The 24,792-nt window shown below is 39.1% G+C and overlaps 2 protein-coding genes across 22 annotated transcripts in view; one reads left to right on the forward strand and one right to left on the reverse strand.

Annotated features, from left to right (window-relative positions):
* Positions 1-7,094, forward strand: part of Magi3 (membrane associated guanylate kinase, WW and PDZ domain containing 3) — a 259,223-nt gene extending 252,129 nt beyond the window's left edge. For 3 of the 4 annotated variants that reach the window (XM_004853757.4, XM_087212703.1, XM_021265698.2), the window contains 2 exons: positions 2,536-2,674; positions 4,229-7,094. In XM_004853757.4, coding sequence (XP_004853814.2) covers positions 2,536-2,674; positions 4,229-5,325 — 1,236 coding nt within the window. In that variant the 3' untranslated portion in view covers positions 5,326-7,094. Of the gene's footprint in view, positions 1-2,535; positions 2,675-3,571; positions 3,663-4,228 lie in introns of all 4 variants that reach the window. The other variant, XM_013075458.3, reaches the window with a different exon arrangement.
* The window catches only part of Phtf1 (putative homeodomain transcription factor 1), a 45,565-nt gene continuing 24,604 nt past the window's right edge, over positions 3,832-24,792 (reverse strand). For 3 of the 18 annotated variants that reach the window (XM_087212714.1, XM_087212710.1, XM_087212715.1), the window contains 8 exons: positions 24,365-24,493; positions 23,494-23,766; positions 21,562-21,693; positions 20,990-21,076; positions 17,074-17,229; positions 15,656-15,751; positions 13,947-14,072; positions 3,832-13,489 (listed from right to left, as the gene is read on the reverse strand). In XM_087212714.1, the coding sequence (XP_087068840.1) occupies positions 13,469-13,489; positions 13,947-14,072; positions 15,656-15,751; positions 17,074-17,229; positions 20,990-21,076; positions 21,562-21,693; positions 23,494-23,766; positions 24,365-24,493 (1,020 nt within the window). In that variant the 3' untranslated portion in view covers positions 3,832-13,468. Of the gene's footprint in view, positions 13,490-13,946; positions 14,073-15,655; positions 15,752-16,375; positions 16,538-17,073; positions 17,230-20,989; positions 21,077-21,561; positions 21,694-23,493; positions 23,767-24,364; positions 24,494-24,792 lie in introns of those variants that run through there. The other 15 variants (XR_015451834.1, XR_015451832.1, XR_015451831.1 and 12 more) reach the window with 15 other exon arrangements.

The raw sequence follows: 24,792 nt of genomic DNA on the forward strand, positions 1-24,792 counted from the left end.
TACTCAGTCCTTCTTAGGGATACAAGGGTCTAAATAGCCAAGGCTGGGCTTGAATTTTCAGTCCTTGTGCCTCAGCCTCAGACTGCTGAGACTAGGAGCCTGTGCCTTTGTCTTCTCCTTTGACTGTTCCATTTTTTTCTCACTTTCATTTTCTATTCTCTCCTCCTCTCTTGTCCCTTATAGTTTTATTTTTCAATAATAACAAAACAATTTGAATCTTTATTATACTTATCAAAAGATGCTTCCTGGACCGGGGATTTAGCTCAGTGGTTTTGACACCTGCTACGCAAGGGCAAGGACCCGAGTTCAATCCCCGGTACCAAAAAAAAAAAAAAAAAGATGTTTCCCTATTTTATTTTTATTACATTTAAATTTTTAGAGTAACTTAAAATGACAGCAGAATGTCTGCATTTCCTTCTCAGGTGCCTTTTAAAAACCTTTAGTTTCTCATAGCTCAGTATCGAACCCCTCCCGCAGTACATCGTAAAGCCACAGCTCCCCTCCTTTCCCTCATTTGGTCTTAAACAAAAATGACACCTGGTGGCAAGTCTGTTCAGTTACAAGCTTCATTTGCAGTTTTATAGACAGGTTTGGCCAGTTTAAGCCCAACAATGTGACTGAAATTAACTATAACTCAACCATGTTTTATGAGATACACCTGAGCATGTTCCAAATACTACTTTCTGTACTTATAAGCAGGATTATTTATCTAGTACTAATTTATCATTGGCATTTCCTCATGAAAGTGACTCTACCAAGACTTAGCAAGGGAAGTCTAGGCATTGGCTTTTGTTTCATTTAGTCTGGATAGTGAAGTTTTTTTGTTGTTAATTATCTTAATTTTCTCCATCCTGTTATCTTTACTGTCTTAGTGTTTTAGTTCATTTTATATGTCTGGCTTACTCTGTTTCCTTACTTGAACTGAAAACCTGAAAGAGTTGGAAATAGGTAGTTTGTGTCTCACAGTCTAGAGGCCTGGAAGGCTAAGGCTAAGGGCACACGTTGATGGGTGTCCAGCTGAGCGCTGAGGCACACACAGCATGGTGTGGAGACAGCACGCCTGCCACTTCTTCAAGAACCCACTAATCCACAGCGGGGTGAATCAACCAGTCACCACCTAAGGCCCCACTTCCAAATGCTGTTAACATTGAATTTTGGGAATTCCATTTCCAGTACGTGCATTCAGGGGGGCGTTCACATCACAGCAGTATTAAATTCATCGGTCTTGTTTCTGATATCCTTCACTAGCATCTTTTTCTTTTTAAATACAGTTTCACACAGTTTATGTGGTATTTTGCATTGTGTAGAATGGGATATAGACTACAGTTAAATCTCCATACTAATGTGATTTATAACTTGAAAAATAACAATTATCTGAGGTTGGTGTGCAGTCAGTCACTTTTTAATCTCCCTAACTCTCAACTCCAGGAGGTAGGTACTGTTATCCTCGTTAGCAGAGGAGGAGGTGAGGCCAGAGCCCAAAAGGACCAGAATGGACCCACAGACATGGACTTAGGTGCCAGGCTGTGTCTAGATTCAGAGATGGCCCACCCTATCAAAGGATTACGGAGTCCTTTCTGTTACATTACTTTTGGATTTAGAAAACTCATAAATATTTGCTTTTTAGACTGTTAGTAATGTTCTATAGTTTAGTCCTATTTTGAAACCAGTACCCTTCAGTTGCATTGTCACCTTGAGATTCTAAAATCACTAATAACATTATCTTTAATCAAGTCCTTTGCAAAAGTTATACTTGATTTTCCATGTTTATTCCAGTGAATAACAATGGTACTAAATCATCTTATTCTGATCCCTAGTTTTGTTTTCTAGGGAAATGCTTTCCCGCTAACATCACTGTGAGCTAGCAACTGCTTATAAATAAGTGTTGATATCAAACTCTTCACCAAGCTTCATTCTTTTAGAATTTTAACCTCTGAATTTGTCATTTAGCTAAGGCTTCATTTACAGACAGGATGTAGGAGCAGCACAGAGAAAAGGCAATTCTCTCAGAGAAGGCGTTAGGAAACTGAAGATTCTGCTCACGATTAAAAGTACTCTTCACAGTTTGATCATTCAAATACAGCTTTGCGGTATCATTTGATTTTAGAAACTTTACCTCTCTTTCCTGCCTAACTTTTGGTAGAAAACTTAAATTTTTTTTTTCTTATCCAATCCTGGGCATCAAACACAAGGCCTTATGAATGTTAGAGAAAAGTTTTTGGGGTTTTTATTTTGGTGGTGCCTGGGGACTGAACCCCAAACCTTATGCATGCTGTGCATGCTAGGTGCTTTACCTAGAATTTGATTCTTGCTTTTAAGATGCCCAGATCCCAACTTAGTAACCATACAAAACTTTCCCATGTAGGATTTTTATAAAGTAAAACTGTACATTGTCTCTCCCTGTCGCTGCCATCTGTCTATACATCAACTCTAGCATTACAGACATTGTGTCATTGGTTGGAGAGCTCTAGAGTTGACACAAGCAGAACTGAAGGACACAGTTTCATCTTCTTCCTGTGAATGTTCCCTGTCTAGGTTGGTGACCAGATTGTTGAAATCAATGGGGAACCTACTCAAGGCATCACACATACTCGAGCAATTGAGCTCATTCAGGCTGGTGGGAATAAAGTTCTTCTTCTTTTGAGGCCAGGAACTGGCTTGATACCTGACCATGGTAAGTAAAGTTGCTAAAAATCTACTGGTAGCTAAAAGGTTGTGTGTTAGGGAGGGGGCAGCAGAAGAAAAGGATTATCTGTTTGGATATTTTACTAGCTAATTCAGACACGAACACCAGAATCATCAAAAGCACTGACTTCCATTTGCTGGAAAAAAAAAAAAAAATATATATATATATATATATATATAATTTTTTTTTTTGTACCAGGGATCAAACTCGGGACCTTGCACACGCAAGGCAGGCGGTGGAACCACTGAGCTAAATCCCCTATTTTGATTTCATCAGAAAGCATAAAGTGCTTTTGTAGTGAAGTGTACCTGTACGGAATAAGAACATTAAAGGCAAACAATTTAAATGAAAAACATCAAAAATGACTTAAATATTCCAGTTTCCTCCCATTCTTGGTTAATTACATATTACCAACAAATGTGACTTATTTCCTTACAGTAAGATGTTTATCTCTTAACGAGCAAACACCCCAAGAACGTTCTGCTTTTCTGGTCACTTGTCAAAACCAAGTTGCCTCCCTAGAGATACAGAGCTGGACCTGAGACCATGTCTGTGCTCCTGGACTGGTCTTAAACTCCCTTGGTTTCACTGTATGTTTTGGGACTTTCACCGAGCTTGGAAATCACTGTTGTTTGAATCCATCAGCCTAAGAGTAAAGGCAGAACCACACCTACTTAACCCTGTCTCCTCTGGTGTCCTCACCCCCGTCACAGATCTTCTGTAGGATAAGCGTAGATATCACCTCCTACAGTCCCCCTGCAGCTTATGATTCTGACTGTATAATCTTCCACCATCTGCTTGTAAATCATACATTCCCAGTGACATCTTTGCTAACTGCGCTGATTTTTTTCATATAGTCCTAGGCTTTTTCTCTTCCTTCTTCAGGTTTGGCTCCTTCCGGTCTGTGCTCCTACGTGAAACCTGAGCAACATTAAGGCTTTCAGGGCTTTTCTTGGTCTTTCCTTAAAAAGACTTGGTAAATTTGCATGTCTTATGAATCACTTCCTTCTTTTGTTTTCTTTTTAATTAAAAAATGATGCTATTAAATACATCCATTTCTATCTTCTGCACTCTTCAGTCTCCTTTTGACATTAAATTTGATAGCTTTATGCAAGAAATTTATTTACAAATGCCCATGAACCTCATTCTGGTTACCACAGTTTCATCTCCTTTATTAGTGACTTTGATACATCCATTGATCATACCTTAATTAGCCTCATGGACCAGGTAATTTGGTCCAGTTTTATTATTTATTTCTTATATGCTTCTGATTGGGCTTTACTAATAAAGAACTTACAGATTACATATTATCTCACTAATTATACATAATTATAAAATTGAAGCATCATGTACCAAAATGTCTACCCTTCAAGTACAGATGTCTATAAACATCTGCCTTTACAGAGATATGTAAACATGTATAAACTGTGAAGATACTCAGACTTAGGCTGTTTAAGCAATCAGTACAATTCAAATAGCTGTCAAAGTTCAAAACTATGGTTCCTATTATGTAATAATGTTCCACTCAAATCACTTTTTTAGGTGATTGGGATATTAATAATCCTTCATCTTCCAATGTGATTTATGATGAACAGTCACCATTTCCCCCATCTTCACATTCTGCTTCCATATTTGAAGAGTCTCATGTGCCAGTAATTGAAGATTCTCTAATGAGAGTTCAGATATGTGAAAAGGCAGAAGAATTAAAGGACACTGTACCTGAAAAGAAAAGCACTTTAAATGAAAATCAGCCTGAGATAAAGCATCACTCTCTTCTTCAGACAAATGTGAATAAGAGGGATCCACCCAACAGTCATGGGCACAGGCACAGTGACAAGAAAAGTCTACTAAGAGTAGAAAATGGTGTTACACAGAGAGGTAGATCTGCTAGTCCCAAAAAGTCAGCTCACCGCTATTCAGAGGAACATTTGGAAAAGATTCCCAGTCCTCTAAAAAATGACCCCAAAAGAAGACCCAGAGATAGATCACTGAGTCCTCGGAAAAGGTGTCAGATTGACACCAGGGCAGGTTCTGGACAAGATCATTGCAGAACTAGCCCAAAGCAGCAGCAAAAAACTGAAGGAAGCAAAGACTTGTCAAATGCTGAAGCCAAATTACTGGACAGTGAGAGTCGCAGAGTAGCAGGCTGTGCTAGTGACAATGCTGAACAGCTCCCAGATGGGAAAGAAAAATCAGGTGCGATCAGTAAAGATCTGAAGCAGAGTCAGTCAGGAAAAGATAGAACAAGGTCTCCAGAGAAAAAAAGCAAGAGAATGGATGAAAAATCTGTTGCCTCCAAAAAGACTAGCAACACTGCTAGTAGAGAAGTGTCTGAAAATGAAAAAAGAAAGAAAGCAACCACAGGAGAAACACGTCCTGGTAAAGATAAAATAGGAGAAAATGTCCAAATATCAGAAAAGAAGCTGAAACAGGAACCTGAAGAGAGGATAGTGTTAAATAAAGTAGAAGATCACAAAGGGAAAGAACTACAGACAACTGACAAATGCAAAGAGAGTGGAAGGTTCAAACCTGAAAGTAGCTCTCCAGTTAAAAAAACACCAATAACTCCAGGGCCCTGGAAGGTGCCGAGTGCAAATAAAGTCACAGGCATGACTGGCATGGCTGAGAAACGGTTGTGACCTTCAGCATAAAACAAAGAAAAACAAGTTGTAATCTTTTCTTACTAAAAGCATTTTTCCAGAAAATCATTTTTTTTCAGAAATTCTGAAACACCTAAGAACCTTTTAATTTGCACATCAAGTTTCAAGGCTGCATGAAGGGCCTTTAGGATTGCTAAGAACCAACCATCCCTGGCTAGCTGCCCTCCCTCTCGCTAAGGAAGGAGCTGCGTCCCCACGCTCACCTGCCCGCTCATCTACATGGGTGTCTGACAAGTGACATGTTGATACTAACAGTGTGGTCACAACTCACTTTGTATTTGTGCCAAGTTATCTACTGTATAATGTCTGTTTTATCCTTCTCATTCAGTTATTTCCACAATAATGAAACCAGTTTGGCTTGGAAGTTGGTGTTCTCAATAGCATGTTGCATGTTTACAGAGAGAAATATTTGAGTCCTTGCACAAGAGATTGTTAGCTTATCATTCAAACTAACAGCTTCTGATGGAGTCCTAGTTTAAAAGTAAAACTCCCAAGCATCGTTAATTTAAAGCAAAAGGTCAAATAGTTATGCTTTCTTACAGCTTTTTTATTTTAATTTGGCTGGATAAGGTGTTTCAACTAACTGTTACAGATATTACAACTGAATGTTGAAAATGAGAAAGTCCTCTAAGCAGCAGAGTTCACGTCCCAGCTGTGTTACCCAGTTACCGAATCTCGGGTCACCCTTTCTCATTATGAAACCACAAAGAAGCATGCTTACTGTCCTTCAGAGAGAAGTTGCCAATTATCTATTTCTGGATATTTGGATTATATCTACCACTAAAATCATCAGTCTTTAATAGAAAATACATATTTGAAGAGTCAGATTATATAGACTGTGAGGGACTTAATCATGAAACCATTTCCCAGTCCATTGCCAGACACAGTAGCAACTCACATGGCAGGTGCACAAGCCCAGGTGCATAGAGCAGAACCCGGGTGGGGCCTACCCGGCACGTCAGGACAAACATGGTAGACAGTACAATGCTGGATCTTTACCTTTTAGTTACACTGACTTTCTTACTGAAAAACAGATTAAACATCTGCTTAGCTTGTACACAGTTCTCTTAAAAGTCTAAAGATGTGTGCTGAAAGGTAGCTTTTAACTCCATAAAATATGTCCAGGTTTTACAAATCCCTGAAGCAGCATTCAGTAGCATCTATAAAGGCATACTTGCAGTGTAAAAAATATTTTATGGAGTATTTAACACATTTGTTCTGTCGCCCTGAGTTCATCTTGTGGAACACACTATGTCCAGGTCCACCCTTCTGCAAATCTGACTGTGAGACGCATAGAACAGCTGTATCAGCCCTGTAGATAGCACACGCTTCCCAGAGTGAGACTTTTACAATCCTCTTTCATCCAGGACTTATTTACCCACCTACTGTAATTACTTGAATAGAGAAAAATTACGCTTAACTGCTAATAATTTAGTAACACAGAAATGATTTATTTTCCCTATAGTCCACAATTAGTGATACAAATCCTATTTTTATCGTTGACTGTGGCATAACTTTGATGTCATATGTTGTCTGATGTGGCTCTTCCCTAAGCACCCTGTCACTGTACTGATTATATACTGACTTAGCAATGTGGCCTTGGAATGCTGAGCAAAAACATGGATGTACTGGTTGTAAATGTTTATATATGTACAGTACGTTTATATATACACTTGAGGTTCTGATTAGAGAAAGATCTGTAAATTGCTCGTTATTTTTTATATAGATATTAAAAACAAAAAACAATGCTCATGATCTCCATTTCTGTGACTTTTAGCTTTGCTTATGTTGCTTTCTACTTGTGAAGCTAGTTCTCAAGATTTTGTCCAAGTAACATTCAAAGTCCTACATTCAGAAAGATTCTTACAATCTTTACAGCTAGATTATACATATAAGAGATTTGAGTTAAATATATTTTTCACCTTTCATTGTAAAGAAAATAATTTTGCTTAATTTGCTACTAAAAAACCTTTCTTAAACTATTAGGGAGAGAAGACAGTTTGTCTTACTATTCACTAACTAGACAGTTGTACTGCTACAGCATAAGTCCCATTACCACAAGGTTGCAGAATTCTGTTTCATCAGACTGTAGCAATCCAGTGTTCTTACAGGTTGTTTTATTTACTTTAAGAATGAAGTGTTTTGACTTGATTCCATTTAACTCTTAACTTACTTCAAGACCCAGATTAATTTAATGCTCTTGAGAAAAATAAATTTCTACCTATCACTGCATGAACTCACACTAAAAATAAAACTCAGTCCCTAGTTCCCAGGCCCCCCAGTGAAGACGTTGCTCTTCCGTAAGCAACCTGTATATAACATGTTGTAGCAAAAGCTGCAGAAAGTACCTGCAAGACAGTCCCCTCTGCCTGATCTCTCAGGCAGATGAGTTTTGGGGATATTATGACATCTCACTAGAAAGACTGGGTGGCTAAGATCAAAAGCACTGTCTTCAAATGTAGTTACATCAATCCTTATGGGATTCATAAGGGTCAACTCTTATTTCAGGAGTTCTGGACCAGAAAAGCACTTGGCTTATTTTCACATGAGAATATCTTGCTATTAAGGACATAGGGCTGGGGATGTTGCTCAGTGGCACGGCGCCTGCCTCGCAAGTGCAAGGTCCCAAGTTCGATCCCCAGTACCAAAAAAAAAAAAAAGGACATAAGTTGTTTTCATGTAAAAGAGTTTCATGTTTAATATGTCCACTGTTCACAGAGTTGGGTTTAAGGAAGCAAGGAGTACTGAGATTAAACTGGAACTGAGCCCACAGTGTGCTCCTGGAACTCAAGAACACTGGTACCAACACAGCCAATCACGAAATGTGACATTCCCGCCCACAGGAGGAACGTATCAGAGCAACTTTTTACATCACCATGGCCCATGCTCCAATGCCTAAAAGCCATCTGTCCTTTTAAAATAGTAATGTTTTTATTTATCAAGGTAACTTTTCTGGTTCTGCTGTTAGGGTTTATCAGCATGGTCTACAATCTTTAGTTGGCTCGATTAGTTTAAGATAACCGTAACTTGGATGTTTTCACTGTTGCAATCCAAGTAGCATTACATATAAGAAGGAAGTGTGAAAGCGTCTCAGGATGGAATTCCAATCGGAAACCCTGAATTGTTCTCACATATACATTAAAATATAGAAACTGAATTGCTCCAAGTTAGCCTTAAACTATGTCAAAGAATCCTGTGGATATGTGTCTACTTTATAACATTTACATTAAAGCAACCTAAACAATTAGCAAATTCACAAATCTGAAGGTTCATTTTTGTCCTTAGTATAAGGACAACCATTTGTTCACTTGGGCAATACCTTATGGCAGCTTATAGGCTGAAGATACTCTGCAGGAAAGGTATAAAATTACTGCACATTTGTGACACTCAAACTTCATTATTCAACATGGCACCAGTAACTGCAAGAAGCAAAAGATTACTTAAAATTACTAGTTAGTACATGTACAAATTAGATTAAATTTAATGAATTTACTTTTTGATTTTCAAAAATGAGTTTCATTAATTTGAAAGTTTATTTTTACAGTGCATAGGTCCACTTACCTCTAAACACTATGTACCAAAAGTAAAAACATAAACCATTAAACTTGTACTTTGTAAGACATCCTTGTATTTAGAATTTTTCTACATGTCCCTGAAAGTCAAGAAAACCATATGCCAATTAGGTCTTTTGTTATGCAACTTTTCAATATATGTGGGCCACAGTCTACATATTTAGGAAATTTGTAGAGCATACTTCCACGGCAATTTTAAGAGGGATAATTTTCCTTAGTACAGCAGCAGATTTTAAAATTAAGTCTAGTTATATTTCTTACACTTTTATGGTTATGAGTATTCCAATTAAATTATGAGTAGCTTAACCTATCTGTTTTCACATCTTGGTTTAATTACTCATCCTTTGCTGGGAATCAAAAGCACAAGTCCCTGGAAGTGCTTGTACAGGGATAAATGAAGCAGTGAGGGTAGGAGAATCCACGAGTGACTGCTCTTCCATCCTAACAAAAAAAGTGCATGAATGGTAACAGACTTGAGGTCTGGTCATCCTGCACACTGCTCAGCGCCATGAAGGAAATCAGCAGATAACTGTGTTACCAGGGAAGGCTCCTTGAAGGAACTAACAGCTAAGCGCTGAGAGAGAGGCACCAGCAAGCAGGTGGAAGTAGCAAGCTTTTGGGGGCCTGACAATGAGAACTCGCTCTACCAGAAGAGTGCAGTGGGAAGGTGAAGAGTGAGAATCCACAGGGTGAGAGAGAGAAAGTTGGAGAGGGAAGCAGAACTGATAAGGGAAGGCTTGGAGGCGATGATGGGAAACCCAAGAAGGGTTGAAATAGGAATGGTGTAAGGATAGCTTCCATATTATAAGATGATCTGTGTGGCTGTGGAGAAGTAACTGTAGTAGGTTGATAACAGAAACAACAGTGGGTCTGCATCAGAGTGCAAGTAACTTAAGGTTAAGTGCAGGAGGCTTAACCTAGTGGCAATGGAAACACAAATGATACTAACATGGCATGGTGCTCGCTTCAGCAGCACATAAGACTAAAGTTTCGTGTGATGGTGCATGCCTGTAATCTCAGCACTCAGGAGACCACCACAAGTTGTAGACCAGCCGGCGCTACACAGACTTTTCTCAAAAAACCAAAAACAAAACAACAAAAACTTTGGAGCCTTTAGCTTGAGTAATTGGGTATAAACTTTTTGTCATTTACTAGGGTAGGGAAAACATTTACTCTCCCACCTTAACTAAAAAGAATGAAAAAACATTTTTAAAGGATATTAGAGGGGGCCGGGGATTTAGGCTCAGTGGTTCTGCCGCCTGCCCCGTAAGCGCAGGGACCTGAGTTTGATCCCCAGTGCCAAAAAAAAAAAAAAAAAAAGGGATATTAGAGGACAATAAGCAGCAAAGGACAGTAGAGCTAAACAGGCAGCTCCAGGACTGCCCCAGATGACTGAGGCAGTTTCTATGCTGTGGTGTAGAAAAGGAAAACTCAACAGAACCAAGCAGTCTACTGAGTTGGAAGGACAGAACTGAGCATTCGGGCCAGGGTGGCTAGAATTGGCAGGACAGAGTACCACAGAAAATCCACTACGCAGAGGAGAGCTGCGGAGACATGCAGAGGGCTCCTTGGAAGCCTCCGCTGACCATGATGGGCACAAGCAAAGGCAGAAATAGCCAAGAACAGGAGGAGGCAGAAAATGGAGTTCACACAGGGCTGGGAATAGCTTATGCTCCCACAGCCAAAGAGGAAAGCCTCAGGAGATAAAGCAGCAGCTACGATACTGTATACAGAAGGCTGCCGCTTCACAGTGCAGAAAAGTAGCCCCAAACTTAAGACCGCTCTGGCCCAGCTAACAAAGTTTAGAAGCAAGCCATGACGAGTAACAACTGTGTTCCAAAATAAAGCTCAAGAACATTTAAATGATTACACAAAAAGAATACACACCAAGACCTAACACCCAAAATGTAAACTCGCATAAAAACAGTTATTAGCATGTAAAATCATGAAAATATGGCCTCAGAAAAGGAAGAAATCAAAAACAAGCTTAAACTTAAAGGTACAACAAAAGAAACCATCCAAAATTATAAAAGAGACTAGAAAATCGTTTATCAGTGAGCAGAAGGTTAATTTTAAGCAGCTTAATATACATGTAAATTCAAGTTCTATAAAGTGGGGCAGAATATAAAAATTATTTTAAGGAATGTCAGGTTTTTCCTCATTTGACAATCTGAAAATACAAACCATGCAAGTTTTAAGTCCATACATTCAATAAGTCCAATAAACCGTAAGAAACAAAAATGCCCATGACAAAAACTATACCAATACACAATACACATTATAATTTCCACAAATTTCATGGTAAAGATAAAAATCTTAGGAGTAGCCAAAGTTAAAAAAAAACAAAAAACTAAATGATAAAAGTGAGGCAAACTTAGAACCCAACCCAGAGAGCAGTGAAACAGCTACATCTTTAAACCCAGACTTTTACGCATAGCAAAATTATTTTTATGTCAAGTTTCAGAACTACTTCTCAACACAGTGGGCCTATGCACCTTGCCAAAAGGACCCAGGTTATCTTCAAAACAAGTTAACTATTAATGGGCTCTAAATGACAAAACTTAATACACATTTCCTTTTTAAGAATGGGTTGTTTTGGGGGAAGGGAAAGCCATGATATGTAGGAACAGAAGCACCAGACACTTGTTCAAAAACCAAATGATGTCAATTTAGACCAGTGGCAGTGAGAGAGAGAAGAGTGGATTGATTAGAAAACATCTAGAAGAAATCCAAAGACTTGGTGATTGACTGGATGTGAGGTATGAATAAGGAGTTGAGTGATTCCCAAGTTTCTGAAATAATCAACTATATTTTACACTGGATTTTACCCAGGTGAAAAATAATTTAAACCAACTGTACACCAGCAAAATCATGGCTGAAGAAACTCACAAGAGCGCCCACTGGAATTTGCAGTGCAAAAGTAGGGGGTAGAAATAGAATAGCTTTATTTTGGCCAGAGAAATATTCAAAGGCATCAGCTTTCTTCATCTGAAATCTGCACTGAGCTCAATGTTGTATTTGAGACAGTTGCTATTGTTCATTACAGAAATTCTATGAGCCATCTGTTGAGACTCTGAAGTGCCTCTACAAAACAGGTCTTACTAGCGGTACATCACAATAATGAGCTTTTACCATTTAAAAAAGGTGTATTTCCCCATGTGGCATTTAGAACAGCTGCATGTGATCCACTTTGGTCAGCAACCTTGCTTCCTATGTTTCTATCTTCAGGATTAGGAATCTTATCAGTGAAATTTTTAAGGGACTTTTAAGTAGTAATAACATGTTTATTGAGGATTTACTATGTGCTAAAATACCCTAAGTATCTTACATGATAATCTCAATCTTATTAGGTAGATTTTATCCCTTTTTTAAAGAAACTGAGATGCAAAGATGTTAATTTGTCCCAGATTAGGAAGCTAAGGGGCAAGGCCAAGGATTTGAACCCAGAAAGATCTGATCTCAGTCCCTAGACTTAAAGATTGATATTTAAGCCTCACAAATCTTTCTGCATATAGAATATGTACTACCAATATACCGATTTTAAATGAATACATGCTTTACAAGTAATAACCAGGTTTCACAAAATCTGGTAATTAAAATGTTCAGGCTTTCAATTTGCCTCAAGAGATGCTTCAAAGCAGGTAACTTAATGAGTGAGAAAGCTGGAGTTTTCATTAGCATACATACAGGTGTGCATATGTAATAGGAGATGCTGATAAGAGAACCTACATCATCAACAGCCCGATGGCTTGGATAATCATAGACACTGAGGACCTGAAACTACTGAGGGTTGGATACATTAAGTTGCATGACAGATAAAACTATTAACATGGAAAGCACGTCATATGATGGACATAGATTAAGTAGACATATACTTACATTTCTCTGGGTGAATTACTGAGGTTATTATATGCATGACTTACCAGCAACTGTACTTATTAGAATTAGCTCAAAATCAAGCTAATTAAAGATTTTTTTCATAGCTGAACCAAAAATGATAGCTTAAAAAGATGTTTTTCCCTTCAGCCAAAATAAAAAAGCCTAGAAACTGAAACTCTCAAGTAAAGTTTTTTTTTATTTGGATTCAACCTAAAATAGTTTGACTCTCTTTGATAGAGAAAAGAAATCTCCAATTTCATAGACTGTAATAGAAAAGTGCTGAATTTCTGTATTTCCAGTAAAAAGATGTTTGCTTCAGGCTTTGGGCATCTAGCATATTAACCCAAAAAGCCTATTTCCAGTAAATGTAACTGTCACAGTTCTACAGTGCCCAGAATAAACTTCCTTGCAAAACTGTCCTCATATTCCTGTAACACAGGCTCCAGTCTACTCCTATGCGTACTGCTGGACTCGGGTTTTTAGCATGCACACCCTGGGGAAAGGACTCGCTCCTCTGAGAACAATGTTCATCAGCTCTGGCAGAGCTGGGAGCACCTGTGCACGTGAAGCAGCACACGGCAGGTGGGGCTCACGCCGTCTGAGGCCCTCTTGCTCCTCAGCGGTCAGCACCGGGGCCAGCCAGGGGCAGGAATCCAGGCGCACGACTCAGCTTATGACTTAATTTTCCACAGCTAAAAGAAGATCACCAAAAAATATAGTTTTAAGATAAGTAAGTAGGACTTAAAAGTACATACACTGACCATGAACCAAAAACCCTTTATATAAGAAGAAAAAAATAGAATTTCATGGAGAAAAAAAATTAAAAACTTCCAGGATCAAAAATGACACACTGCAGTTCCTGTGTTACTGGTTTCCATTCATTTTTCCTCTGTATATTTCCCTAGACCAGAGAGAACCTTATCCAGCACATGCTATTGACATGAAATTCAAACCTGACTTTTTTTGTTCACTCAAGAGTTCCATCTACTGTACTCACGTAATATGAGGCACAAAGCCTGTGCTCCACCAACCAAAATGCTGGCTTACCTCAGTTTCCCTGCCATCCACACCCATACAACATGCAAAAAACAGAGATTACTACACACAGTAATTTTTAAGTCTAAGATGCTAGAGTATAATCACACTTACTCTTATATTAAATCCTAGAAGATCACTTATAACTCCTGAGACAGCAGAAAGAATAACTACTCTTGTGATATTGTAGATTAAGGGATTCATTGTCAGTCCATAGAGTCTAAATGGTGTGTCCAGCTCCTACAAAAACATGAAAAACTGAAATGAGACATGGTTTTTCAGATTTTCAAAAGCAACTGGTAATTTCTTGCTGTTTTTTTAAGTCTTGGGTGAAGATGACTGCTTAAGGCTCTCTTACCTTAATGTTTCAGAGCTAAAACTCTGCAAAAACTCCATAGTGTAGTGTATCCTGAACTACTTTTTCATGACCTTTATTTTTCTACTTTTGCAGTATTGGGCACTGAACCCTGGGCCTCATACTGAGCTACATCCTCAGTCCTGTTTTTATCTTTTATTTAGAGACAGCGTCTTGCTAAGTTACGTAGGCTGCATTCAAACTTCACATGCTCCTGTCTCAGTCTCCCAGAGTGTTGGTATTACAGGATTGTGCCACCACATGTGGCTTATGACCAATGCTTTTTAAGGTAGATTGCAACAATAGTCATTTCTGGTTCGAAAAAAAAGTAATTTAAAAAATGTGATAGACATCAGCAGTCATCAGAATCTGGGTAACAAGATGAAATTTTTTTTCTTATCAAGTTATTAACCCAAAACCGTCATGTTGGTATTTTGAATCTATACAGCCTGGCATCTATGTGCTATATATAGGGTCTAAGAAGCAAAGCATTGATTTGACTAATTAAAAGTGAGCTTAATTCACTTTCTTTTCCATGTATGAAAACATTACATGGGGCCGCACTGGAGCCTGAGTGGTCCTTGTGGGGACTCTGGACGGGTGCACAGGCCCTGCTCGGTGAATTCCTGACAGGGTGTCTTGGCGAACACTGCCTTCCAGAGACCTGAAATGAGGCAGCTGCAGGTCTTAGAGACAGCATTGACATGGCCTTGGTGAAGCTGCAGTGCAGCTCTAGCCGGAGGTGTAGCAGTGGTGGGCACCAGTGTTGGTGGTCACTAGCATATAGCATGGGCCCAGACCACACTCACACCTCTGGGAGCAGGGAGGAGGCCACCAGCACAGAGCTGCAGCAGCAAGTCACCCTGGGGCACACTGGGAGGTATGCCCGCATGGGTCCTAGAGCAGCCTCCTGCACAGAGATGACGGCGAGGTAACCACCATGAGGGCTCCTAGTGTGTGGCAGGCTGCACAGCACCCTGGCAACACGACCAGCGTGGTCCCTGATGGTAGCACACCTGGTCTGTGGGCCAGAACATGTGTGCTTTCACACAGGCAGAAGCTCTTCCTTGAGGGATGTCTCCACAAGAAACCCAATGTTGGCTCCTTAATGGATGGGAAGAGGCCGCTCTCCTCCAGGAACTTGCTCTTCAGCCCGACCCAGTGATGGGGAGCCACCCACTGGCCTCAGCCTGGCCCCGGAGCTCAGCAACCTCAGCTCTGGCCCTGACCACTGCCTTGACCCAGAAGGCCTTGGCTCCAGAGTCTCCTCCAGAGCCTCCTGCCCCAACTGGGGCACTGTCCACGATTTGCTGTTTTCTTTTTTTTTTGGTACCGGAGATCAAACTCAGGACCTTGTGCTTGCGAGGCAGGCGTCAGAACCACTGAGCTAAATCCCCGGCCCTGCCGTTTTCTCAGAGAAGAAGCAAATTTAATTTGTAGTAAAAGTATATCCTAAGATATGACTTACTTTTAACAACTTGGTGGACAGCTTTAATACATTGTTTACTAGAGTGAGCTGTTCTTTCTTATTTGGCTTTTTTTCCATCTTAAGATATAAATTAATCTAAAGGAAAGAACAGAGAGTAAGGTTAATTTCACAGGAGAAAAAAAAGATGCATATGTATACTGCACAAAATCCAGCACATTTTAAGGGCCATTTTTCAAGTAAAACAAATTTTGAATTTCCAGCAGCTCTTTCTATAAAGACCATGTCATGTACCCTAGCCCTCACTGCCAACCAGCTGCCCTTTAGCAAAGAAAAACTAGTAAAGAAAAAAATAATTAATGAAGCAGTTTGAACACCCAAACGATGAAATTTTAAATTTTTCTTTTTTTGGTACTGGGGATCGAACTCGGGACCTTGCACTTGCCTGGCAGGCGCCAGAACCACTGAGCTGAATCCCCGGTCCAAAATTTTAAATTTTTAATTGCAATGTAATAATATTAGTAGGTAAACTCCTTGAGTTCAAAAACTATACATTATTCATCTTGGTATCCCCCAAATAATCTAATATCCTCATTAAACACTTGTGGAAAGAAAAAAGAGAGCTGCTTTTAACTTAGTAATTCCTTATTTTTTCCTCTTATAGGAAGAATCCTCCACTATAATTTTAGAGATTAAAAAAAAGACAGATTCCAAATGTATTTATTATAATCAAAATATAATCAAAATTTAAAAAGAAATCACCTTATGGACTCTGTATTTACAAGAAATATTTCTCAAGGCTGGGCATGGTGTCACACACCTACAGTCCTAGCACTCGGGAGGGTGAGGCAGAAGATCACAGAGAGTTGGAGGCCAGCCTGGATTACGCAGTAAATTCCAGACCACTACACAGTGAGACCCTGTCTCCAAAAAATTGAATAAATAAATAACATTTTTCAGTCTTAGTATCTATTCACAAAGTGGAAGTATTTCCCAAACACTGAATAATGCATTCTATAGCTGATACAGAAAGAGACAAGAAAAAACACCCAAAAAAAGAAAAAAGCTTATTATCCATATTAAATGACAATTATTCTAAAGATCTATTATTTGACGTAGAATATAAGATTAAAAGCATGTTCCACTACCACCAATAAAAACATCCTTACAGTACATGAAGTATTTTCAACTCATTAGACCTTAATTCTCACAATTTCGGGAGCAAGTAAGGAAGATGTAATACCCGTTTCATTTTTTAGTATATGTGCTGCCAAAGCGAGCACTATAATGCCCGTTTTATAAGGAGTAAACAACTATAAAATAGCACAGTGACTTGAGAGGTCGTACAGCTTAGAAAGCGATAGCTAGATAGTGATTCAACCCTGAATCCTCAGCATTGAGAAGATATTATACTAGGCCACCTTTAACCACTGAACCAAACTGACAGGACCAATCAATACCTGTTCTGTAAGTAATATTGAAACATTGCTGTATTTCTTATTGGTCTCAGATCCCAGGGAGGCCAGGCGTAGTAAGAAAAGCAGTAAAGCTGTTTCCCAGATCAAAAACTCCCAGTTATATGCATCATTCAGGAAAGTTTTATGTCCTTGGAGAACCTATCGAAGGAGCCAAGAGAAGTTCAATTTATCATATGTCTTAAAATCATAAAATTACTGCTTTATTCTACCAATTGTAGATTTTTAAGAATTCAATATTTTAATATTCAAAGCAGAAGTTTTGTTTTGTTTTTTTGGTACCGGGGATTGAACTCGGGTCCTTGAGTTTGTGCAGCAGGCGGCGAAACCAGAGCTAAATCCCCGGCCCCTTGAAGTCTTAACATTATAAATATCATTTATTTCATTATGTATTTCTCTAAGTTTCCTACTTTTTTTCCTTTTCATGAAAGACAGCCAGAGTTTTGAAGAAACAAAAGAAGAAAACATAACACAATAAGTAAAATATGATAAATGCACTTCCAGCTACTGTAATCACTGCTATCCACTCACAAGTACATGATGACCATTGTTCAAAGTACTAAATTTGCATCATTAGCTCCCAAAAACATGTGGCCCATTCCATGGTTTGACTAAAAAATCTTAAGGATCAGTTCTCTATTCCATTTTAGAATCCAAAATAACAATAGCAGCAGCAGCAGCTACCATTTACTAGCTGCCAGTAAATGTGTTTTCTGATAAAAATTTTGGCTGCTTTTAAAACTGTTGACATAAAATTAAAGCAATTGATTCTAGAAAGCCCAACCAAGGCAAGCGAAGTTATTGAGAAATACACAGAGAACTTTCACAGAAACCAAATGCCTTTTGAATAACAGGAAGTCACCAAGTAGCTGTCCTTTCTGCTCTCTTCCCTTAGCACCAGTTGGGCACCCACCTCCACTCCTCCTGACAGTTCAATCGCCTCCAAGACCGGGCTTGCTGCTTCCTCATTAACTCTGACTTAAGCCAGCTGTGGTTTGTCAGGCACCCTATGGCCTGGAGACCCCTCCTGCCTTCCTTCTCCAAAATCCATGACTGATACCTCAGGCTCTTACTAGTTCTAATTTCCAAACGAGAGACTAGGTTTAGCTCAGTTTGGGTCAGGTTCAATTTGGTCAATTAGTTATGAATAGGAGGAATAAAGTAACAATTGGTAGCAAACTGAGCCTACCTGCTCAGAAAAGTGATATAATTTGTTGGGCATAATAGATTACAAATATACAAGCAAACCAGTACAAAATGAAATACAAAGAAAAACTCTTAAAATAAGCCAGGGAAAAAGGACATATTACTTAAAAAAAAACAAAACAGCAGTAAGACTAACTGGCTTCTCAAGATCCTGTAAAATATGGAATCCTAGCAGCAGATTAGCACTAAAATAAATACTGATTAAAGAAAAATAGGAGGAAAACAATCCCAGAGAAAAACAAAAATGCAAGAAAAAAAGGCAATAAAAAGGACACATATGGGTAAATATGAATGAATAGTTGCAAAAAAGACAATAATCACATCTTTGGGGATGTGTGTGTGATAATGGACAATAAAACAAAAGATGAAGGAGTAAAGGAGATAGTGTTCTAAGATCTTCACATTATCAAGGGGGCTATAAATTAGTCACTTAATTAAACTATTCAAGTCAATCATTTTATTAGACTCCTAATCTCTGAGGTTACTACTAAGAGTAAAAGAATGTATAACAAGTTAATGATGAAGATTAAATGGAATACTAAGAAATATTTGATTGATAAAAACGCAAGGAGAAGAGAAAAAGGAAAAATTAAAAAGTAGACCAATCAGGAACAAATAGTATTTGTAGTTACAGTAATTAAGTTGAAAGGAATAAGACACTCCAAAATACCAAGACTGTAAGGCTGGTTTAAAAAACAAGGAATCAACAAAGGACATGATGATTACAAGAGACAAGCCTAAAATATAAGAAAGTAAGAGTGTAAAGATATAAAAGTCAGCTGATGTAATTAATACCAAGTAGAAACATTAGCAATACAGACATTTAATAAGATCACAAAAGATGAAAAAAATCGTCATTTACTGAGTGCTTACTAAGTTTCTTTTTCTAAAAAAAGTTTTTGTTGCTTTTTAAGTTTTCAGATTAAAAGAGACTAGAGACAAGACAACTAAATGCAACGTGTGATTCTTTTTTTTTTTTTTGCAACATGTGATTCTGAATTGGATCCCACACTCAGGGAAAACACACACACACAGACACACACACATCTACCTATAAAGGACATGAAAGTCAATCCAAGCCAGGCATGGAGGCACACATGCTACCTTGGAGGCTGATTCTCCTGCTTGAAGAATCAGAAGTTTGAGGCTAGCCCAGAGAACTTAGCAAGACTCTGTCTCAAAATAAAATAAAAAGGGCTGGGGTATATAGCTCAGTGGTATAGCCCTTGTCTAACATATGTGAGGCCCTGGATTCAATTCCCAGCACCAAAAAAAAAGTCAATCCCAAGAAGACAGATCCAAGAAGACAGACACCAATCCAAAATCTGGATGTATCACAACAGCCTCATGTACATAAAGCAAAAACTGAAATAAAAGGGAAAATAGACAAACTCACAATCACAGTACATTTGAACATACCTTTACTGATCAATAAACAGACCAAAAAATAAGTGAGGATATAGGCAGTTTCAGTAATATAACTAGTTAACTTGGATTAATGAACTAATTATATAGCAATAGGGAGAATATTGTTCTCAACAACGACAGAATACAAATTCTTCTAAAGTGCTGATGGAAGATTTAATAAAAGTAAATATGTGCTGTATAATAAAGGGAACCTAGACATAGTTCCAAGAAGTGAAGAGTAAGAGTACGTTTTCTGACCACAGGAGGACTGAGCTACACCCCATAAATGGGAAAGCACAAGAGAGGCCTGTGACTCCTTGTACTGCAGAAAAAAACAAAAGGGCTTAAGACAGGAGGATCTGTCAAACGGACATAGGAAGTGGCCTCAAGGGGCTGCCATTGGCCAAATCTAATATAGAAATGGATTATAGCCCATGGATAAAAAATAACCATACATGATCCACAGTGTAATAAATGAGAAAGGGCCACTGGAAAATCACTATTTTATGTGGTTTTTTAAAATGGAGTACTACTAAATGGTTTTTAAAATGGAGTACTACTCAGCCATAAAGAATGAGAAACTAGAGACATTTATAGCTAAATGGATGCATATTGAGGCCACACTCTTTAAGTGAAATAAATAGGACACACATGTGTAAATACCGAATAGTTTCTCTGGTGTGAGAAACTGAAAGTGTAAATAAGGGTTAAAATGATTAAAACGAATAACTGATAATTTGAAATAGGAAGAAAAGGTCCAAAAGGGGAAGTGGGAGGGAAGGGGAAGTGGGAGGGAAGGGGAAAGGAAAGAAGGGAAAGGAAAAATTATGCGAAAAGGAAAAAATGGAAACAAAGTCTTTGCAAATAGGGAAGGGTGGAGGGGGTGAAGGGAGGGCAGGGGAAGGGGGAAAAAATAAGAATCAAGATACATCATGTACAGGTACAAGATCCCAATGATAAATGTAAGCACATTGTATACCCAAAATGTACCAATAAAAGAATTTAAGAAAAAAAAAAGGATCACTATTTTACAATATCAGGGTCTGACAGCCTTACTATCAGTCAAAAATTGCCCACTAAAATTAAATTAGGATGCTCTTAGAATTTTAAAGAATTTCAAATTTATCTATATTCCCACTTTAAGAAGTTAGAAAAATTAACAAGTATTCAAAATAGCAAAAGAAAGAGACACATTTTAAAATTCATACTTAAACACATAATTACCTGGTCTACTACAGGAAGTTAACCCTACATAGAATTTCCACTGAAACACACATGAAACTTTTACCTGGGCACAACAAATGAAAGCAATCGAGAGTGTCAATAAGAAGATCGAAGATACAACCACATCAACTGAACGCTGGGGACCGCGTCTCTGCAGAGTGAGACACATGTTAATGTTCCAGGTTACAGTCAGAGACAGCAACAGGCCTCACCTCATTAAACTCTGAATTTTACTACCATAATGTGAAAATAAATGTTCACAAGAAGTTTCTGGTGAAAGATTTTAATACATTTCAGGCACTATCGAGCTGCAGCACTGAAATCCATGCCCTTCCAAACTGAGAAGCTGACTGACTCAGTAATATATTTTCAACTAGATTATTTCTCAAAAATCAAAAGATGCGATACTTACCATTCTGCCCTAAGCAATTTGAATTTTCTCTTTCTAAGCCTTTTGTAAACTTGTCCCACCAGTTTTGTGGGTGCATCACACCCAGTGTGGTGCCCACAATCTGTTAGCCACTGATGTCATCTCCGTACCCAGAACTAACTGCCCGGTGGGCCGCCGCTGCTACAAACTGAGTATGCTCTCTACATATTCTTGCATATGTCTAGTGTTAATCAAATAAAACTCACCTTCAGGTAGGAACGCAGTGAGAGCCATATTTTAATGTTCTCCACCTTTTTAAGTCTGAAATGAGGTATTTCATATTTCTTTGCTTTTCTGGCAGAAGTAATATGACTGAAGAGTTTTGCAAATAAAAATCTCTAGAGAAGGTTAAAAAAAATCACAAAGAGAAAGGTACACATTGGTTTCTAAGTATTCTTACAACTATCAACAATATCCCCAGGATTTGTTAAAAAGAATGAAATTCCTCGAGAGCCGGGTCCGGGCCGGGGCTGTCGGGGGCTTGCGGGTCCCGGCCCCGGTCCCCATGGACAGCTGCTTCAGCTGCGAGCTCTCCAGCCACGCCCGCTCCTTCACCTTCAAGGTCTAGGAAGAGAACGACGCAGAGCACGTGCTGGCCCTGACCATGCTCTGCCTCACCGTGGGAGCCAAGGACGAGCGCAACGTGGCGGAAGTGGTGGCCCGGAACCACGACCACCAGGAGATCGCAGTCCCTGTGGCCAACCTCAAGCTGTCCTGCCAGCCCGTGCCGTTTGGATGACTTTCCACTCCAGCTGCCTGTAACTTTCCGTCTGAAATCAGGCTCTGGCCCAATGCGGATCACCGGGCGGCACCAGATTGGTGAGAGCCGGGCGGGCTCGCTGCCTTGCCTCCCAGGGACTCACTCTCCATCCTCGTCCGCCACTCCCCCGTCCAGACCTGCATGCCCTCCCCGCCGCCGTTCCCTGAGCTCGATGTCCTCTCCACTCGGCCCCACCAAGCCTCCTGCTTCCTGCAGCCTGCCCATTTCCCCAGCTCTAGACACTGCAAGCACTATGTTTCTGAGGAAGAAGAGGAAGCCGAGTTGTGCTCCATCCTTCCTGCCAGAAAGCAGGGGGCCAGGCCCTAGGCCTCCTCAGGCAGCTTCTGCTACATGTGCCACCCCTCAGTGTTCCTGGACACGTTTTAAGAACTGTAAATGTTTCTTCTCCGTTGAAGAGGAGAGTTCTGGAGCAGAGATTGGGTGGGAGGGACCTGGGCCGGTGCTAGGAGAGAAGGGGCTTTGCCATTGGACCCCGGGCTCCCCTTTCTGTAGGGTAGGAGGGACTCTGAACTTCTATCCTGACCCTCCCTCCCCCCACCTGCCTGTGAGGATTGGACGTTGGTATCTGCAGCTCTTTTTAACACTTTTTACATTTTTAGATAAAGGTGAAATAAAGTGATGTGGGTTTTTTGAAAAAAAAAAAAAAAAAGGAAGGAAATTCTTATCAGTAATCACTAAGATGGACGTGAAAAAGAATTTAACATCTCATTACCCTGTTGCTTCCAAAGCACATATGCTCATCCTTCTTCACAAAACAGTACACCCTTGACATTTGTTAGGAATATCCTTTGGATACTTGTTGTGAATCCTCAACTGCACAAACTCAAATCTTCATACATGAGTCTTCCGGCTTACTTTGAAATTATCTTTCCATACAAAATCACATTTCTTATGTATATCACCAATATAAATATATTAAGGCATCAATCTAGAACTCATCAAATTTCAATAAATTTCTCACTTGACCATTTCTCTCTCTGACTGTCTCGCTCTTTCTCTGTCTCGACAGTCTCACTAACTCATTAAGTTGCCCAGGCTGGGCTCGAATTTGGGATCCTCCTGCCTCAGCCTCCAAGACTTAGTCCTTTTTTTCACAGAAATATTATCACTTTGAGGACTGCTATGTATGTTATGGATAAGAAATAATAAAGGCACACTGAGGTGCAGATGCTGAGCATTAGCTACCCAAACCACTTATTTCCATACATAGGGTTCAGCAAAACTTCAGATTACAACATGTAATTTGTAAGCAGTCAATAACACAAATATTAAACCCACAGGTAACCAAAATCAAGAGAAAAGCAACTCAATGGGACATCATACAAAAAAGGGAAATTTTACTTATTTGTTCACTAACCTGTTTATATGTTCTCTCTGCCACACACATCATAAAAAAAAACATCCACGTAAGACACAATCTTTCAAAAAAATTAATTATAGACAAAATAATAATAGATATAACAGGTGGAGCTCCACAAAAGAGAGTCAAGATCTCCTCAGCAGAAATGGACTTTAGCTGGTCAAAGCTCTTCTCCCGGAAAAGGCGATGTAAAAAAGGAAAAAATGCTAATCCAATGGTGACAACATTTCCCAGCATCTGATAACCTACTCCTTGCTGATATGCATTGACCTGGGAATTAATTTAAAATTTCCATCAGTATTGCATTAACAAAATGGAGATATGAGAAGCATTTATCAAGTGGTATTTAAAATATTAAAAACACATTTTAAATGAAGTACAAATAAAAATGACATGCAAATTTGAGCTGAGGATATAGATGAGTGGTAAAGCATGTGCTCAGCATGCACAGGGTCCTGGGTTCAATCCCCAACACCAAGGGAGGAAAAAAATACCTATAGACTTATGGTTTATCACAGATCATGCCAAACTGAGATCAGGCATACTTACACCTGAACAACTGATCGTGCTAATAGAGACCTTGTGCAGCAAATTAAAAAACAAAACAAACACTACTAAATAAAGACTGTGGCTACAAAATTTAAAATATATATCTGTATTTCAAAAACAGAATTATGAGACTAGGCATGTAGCTCAGTGGCAAGAATGCTTGCTTAGCATGCACAAGGCCCTGAATTTGATCTCTGGTCCCAGAAAAAAAAGAAAGAAAAAAGCATAGTCAATATTGTTTTAATCACTGAGTAGATTGTTATATAACTCCTGATCATAAGTAGATTCGTTTTTAAATCTGGAGCTTATTAAATCTTACCCTGCTCATGATGATACCACTTATTTCCAACACAGACATATCCATCTTTTTGCATTCACTTCCTTCCCAGATTATTGCACTAACTCGATCAGAGGCAGGACTTGAGTTCTGAAGCCAGAATAAATGGTTCTGGGGAGGAAAATATAAAGACGTTTCATCCACTCCTCCCTCCACGTGTTTTCCTTTCTGTTGTCCAGTACCCAGGCTCTATTAGACAATGTCCAGCCTCATCAGCCTATTCTCTCTCACACACAAAGCTCATCACTGCAAAACCACTTCTATGATGCTGATTTCAAGGCTTTTTCTTTTTTTTTGGTGCCGGGGAAGGTTCTTTATTCTTTACTGAGTCATTTTCCTACCTGGAGAGAGGCTAAATGACTCCTACAATGAAGAGTGGCAGGATTCCATGATGTCTAAAGTTGCTTACC

Source organism: Heterocephalus glaber, unplaced genomic scaffold (genome assembly GCF_053883595.1).
Source record: "Heterocephalus glaber isolate CG9 unplaced genomic scaffold, H.glaber_assembly_v1.0 deba00001442, whole genome shotgun sequence".
NCBI lineage: Eukaryota > Metazoa > Chordata > Mammalia > Rodentia > Bathyergidae > Heterocephalus > Heterocephalus glaber.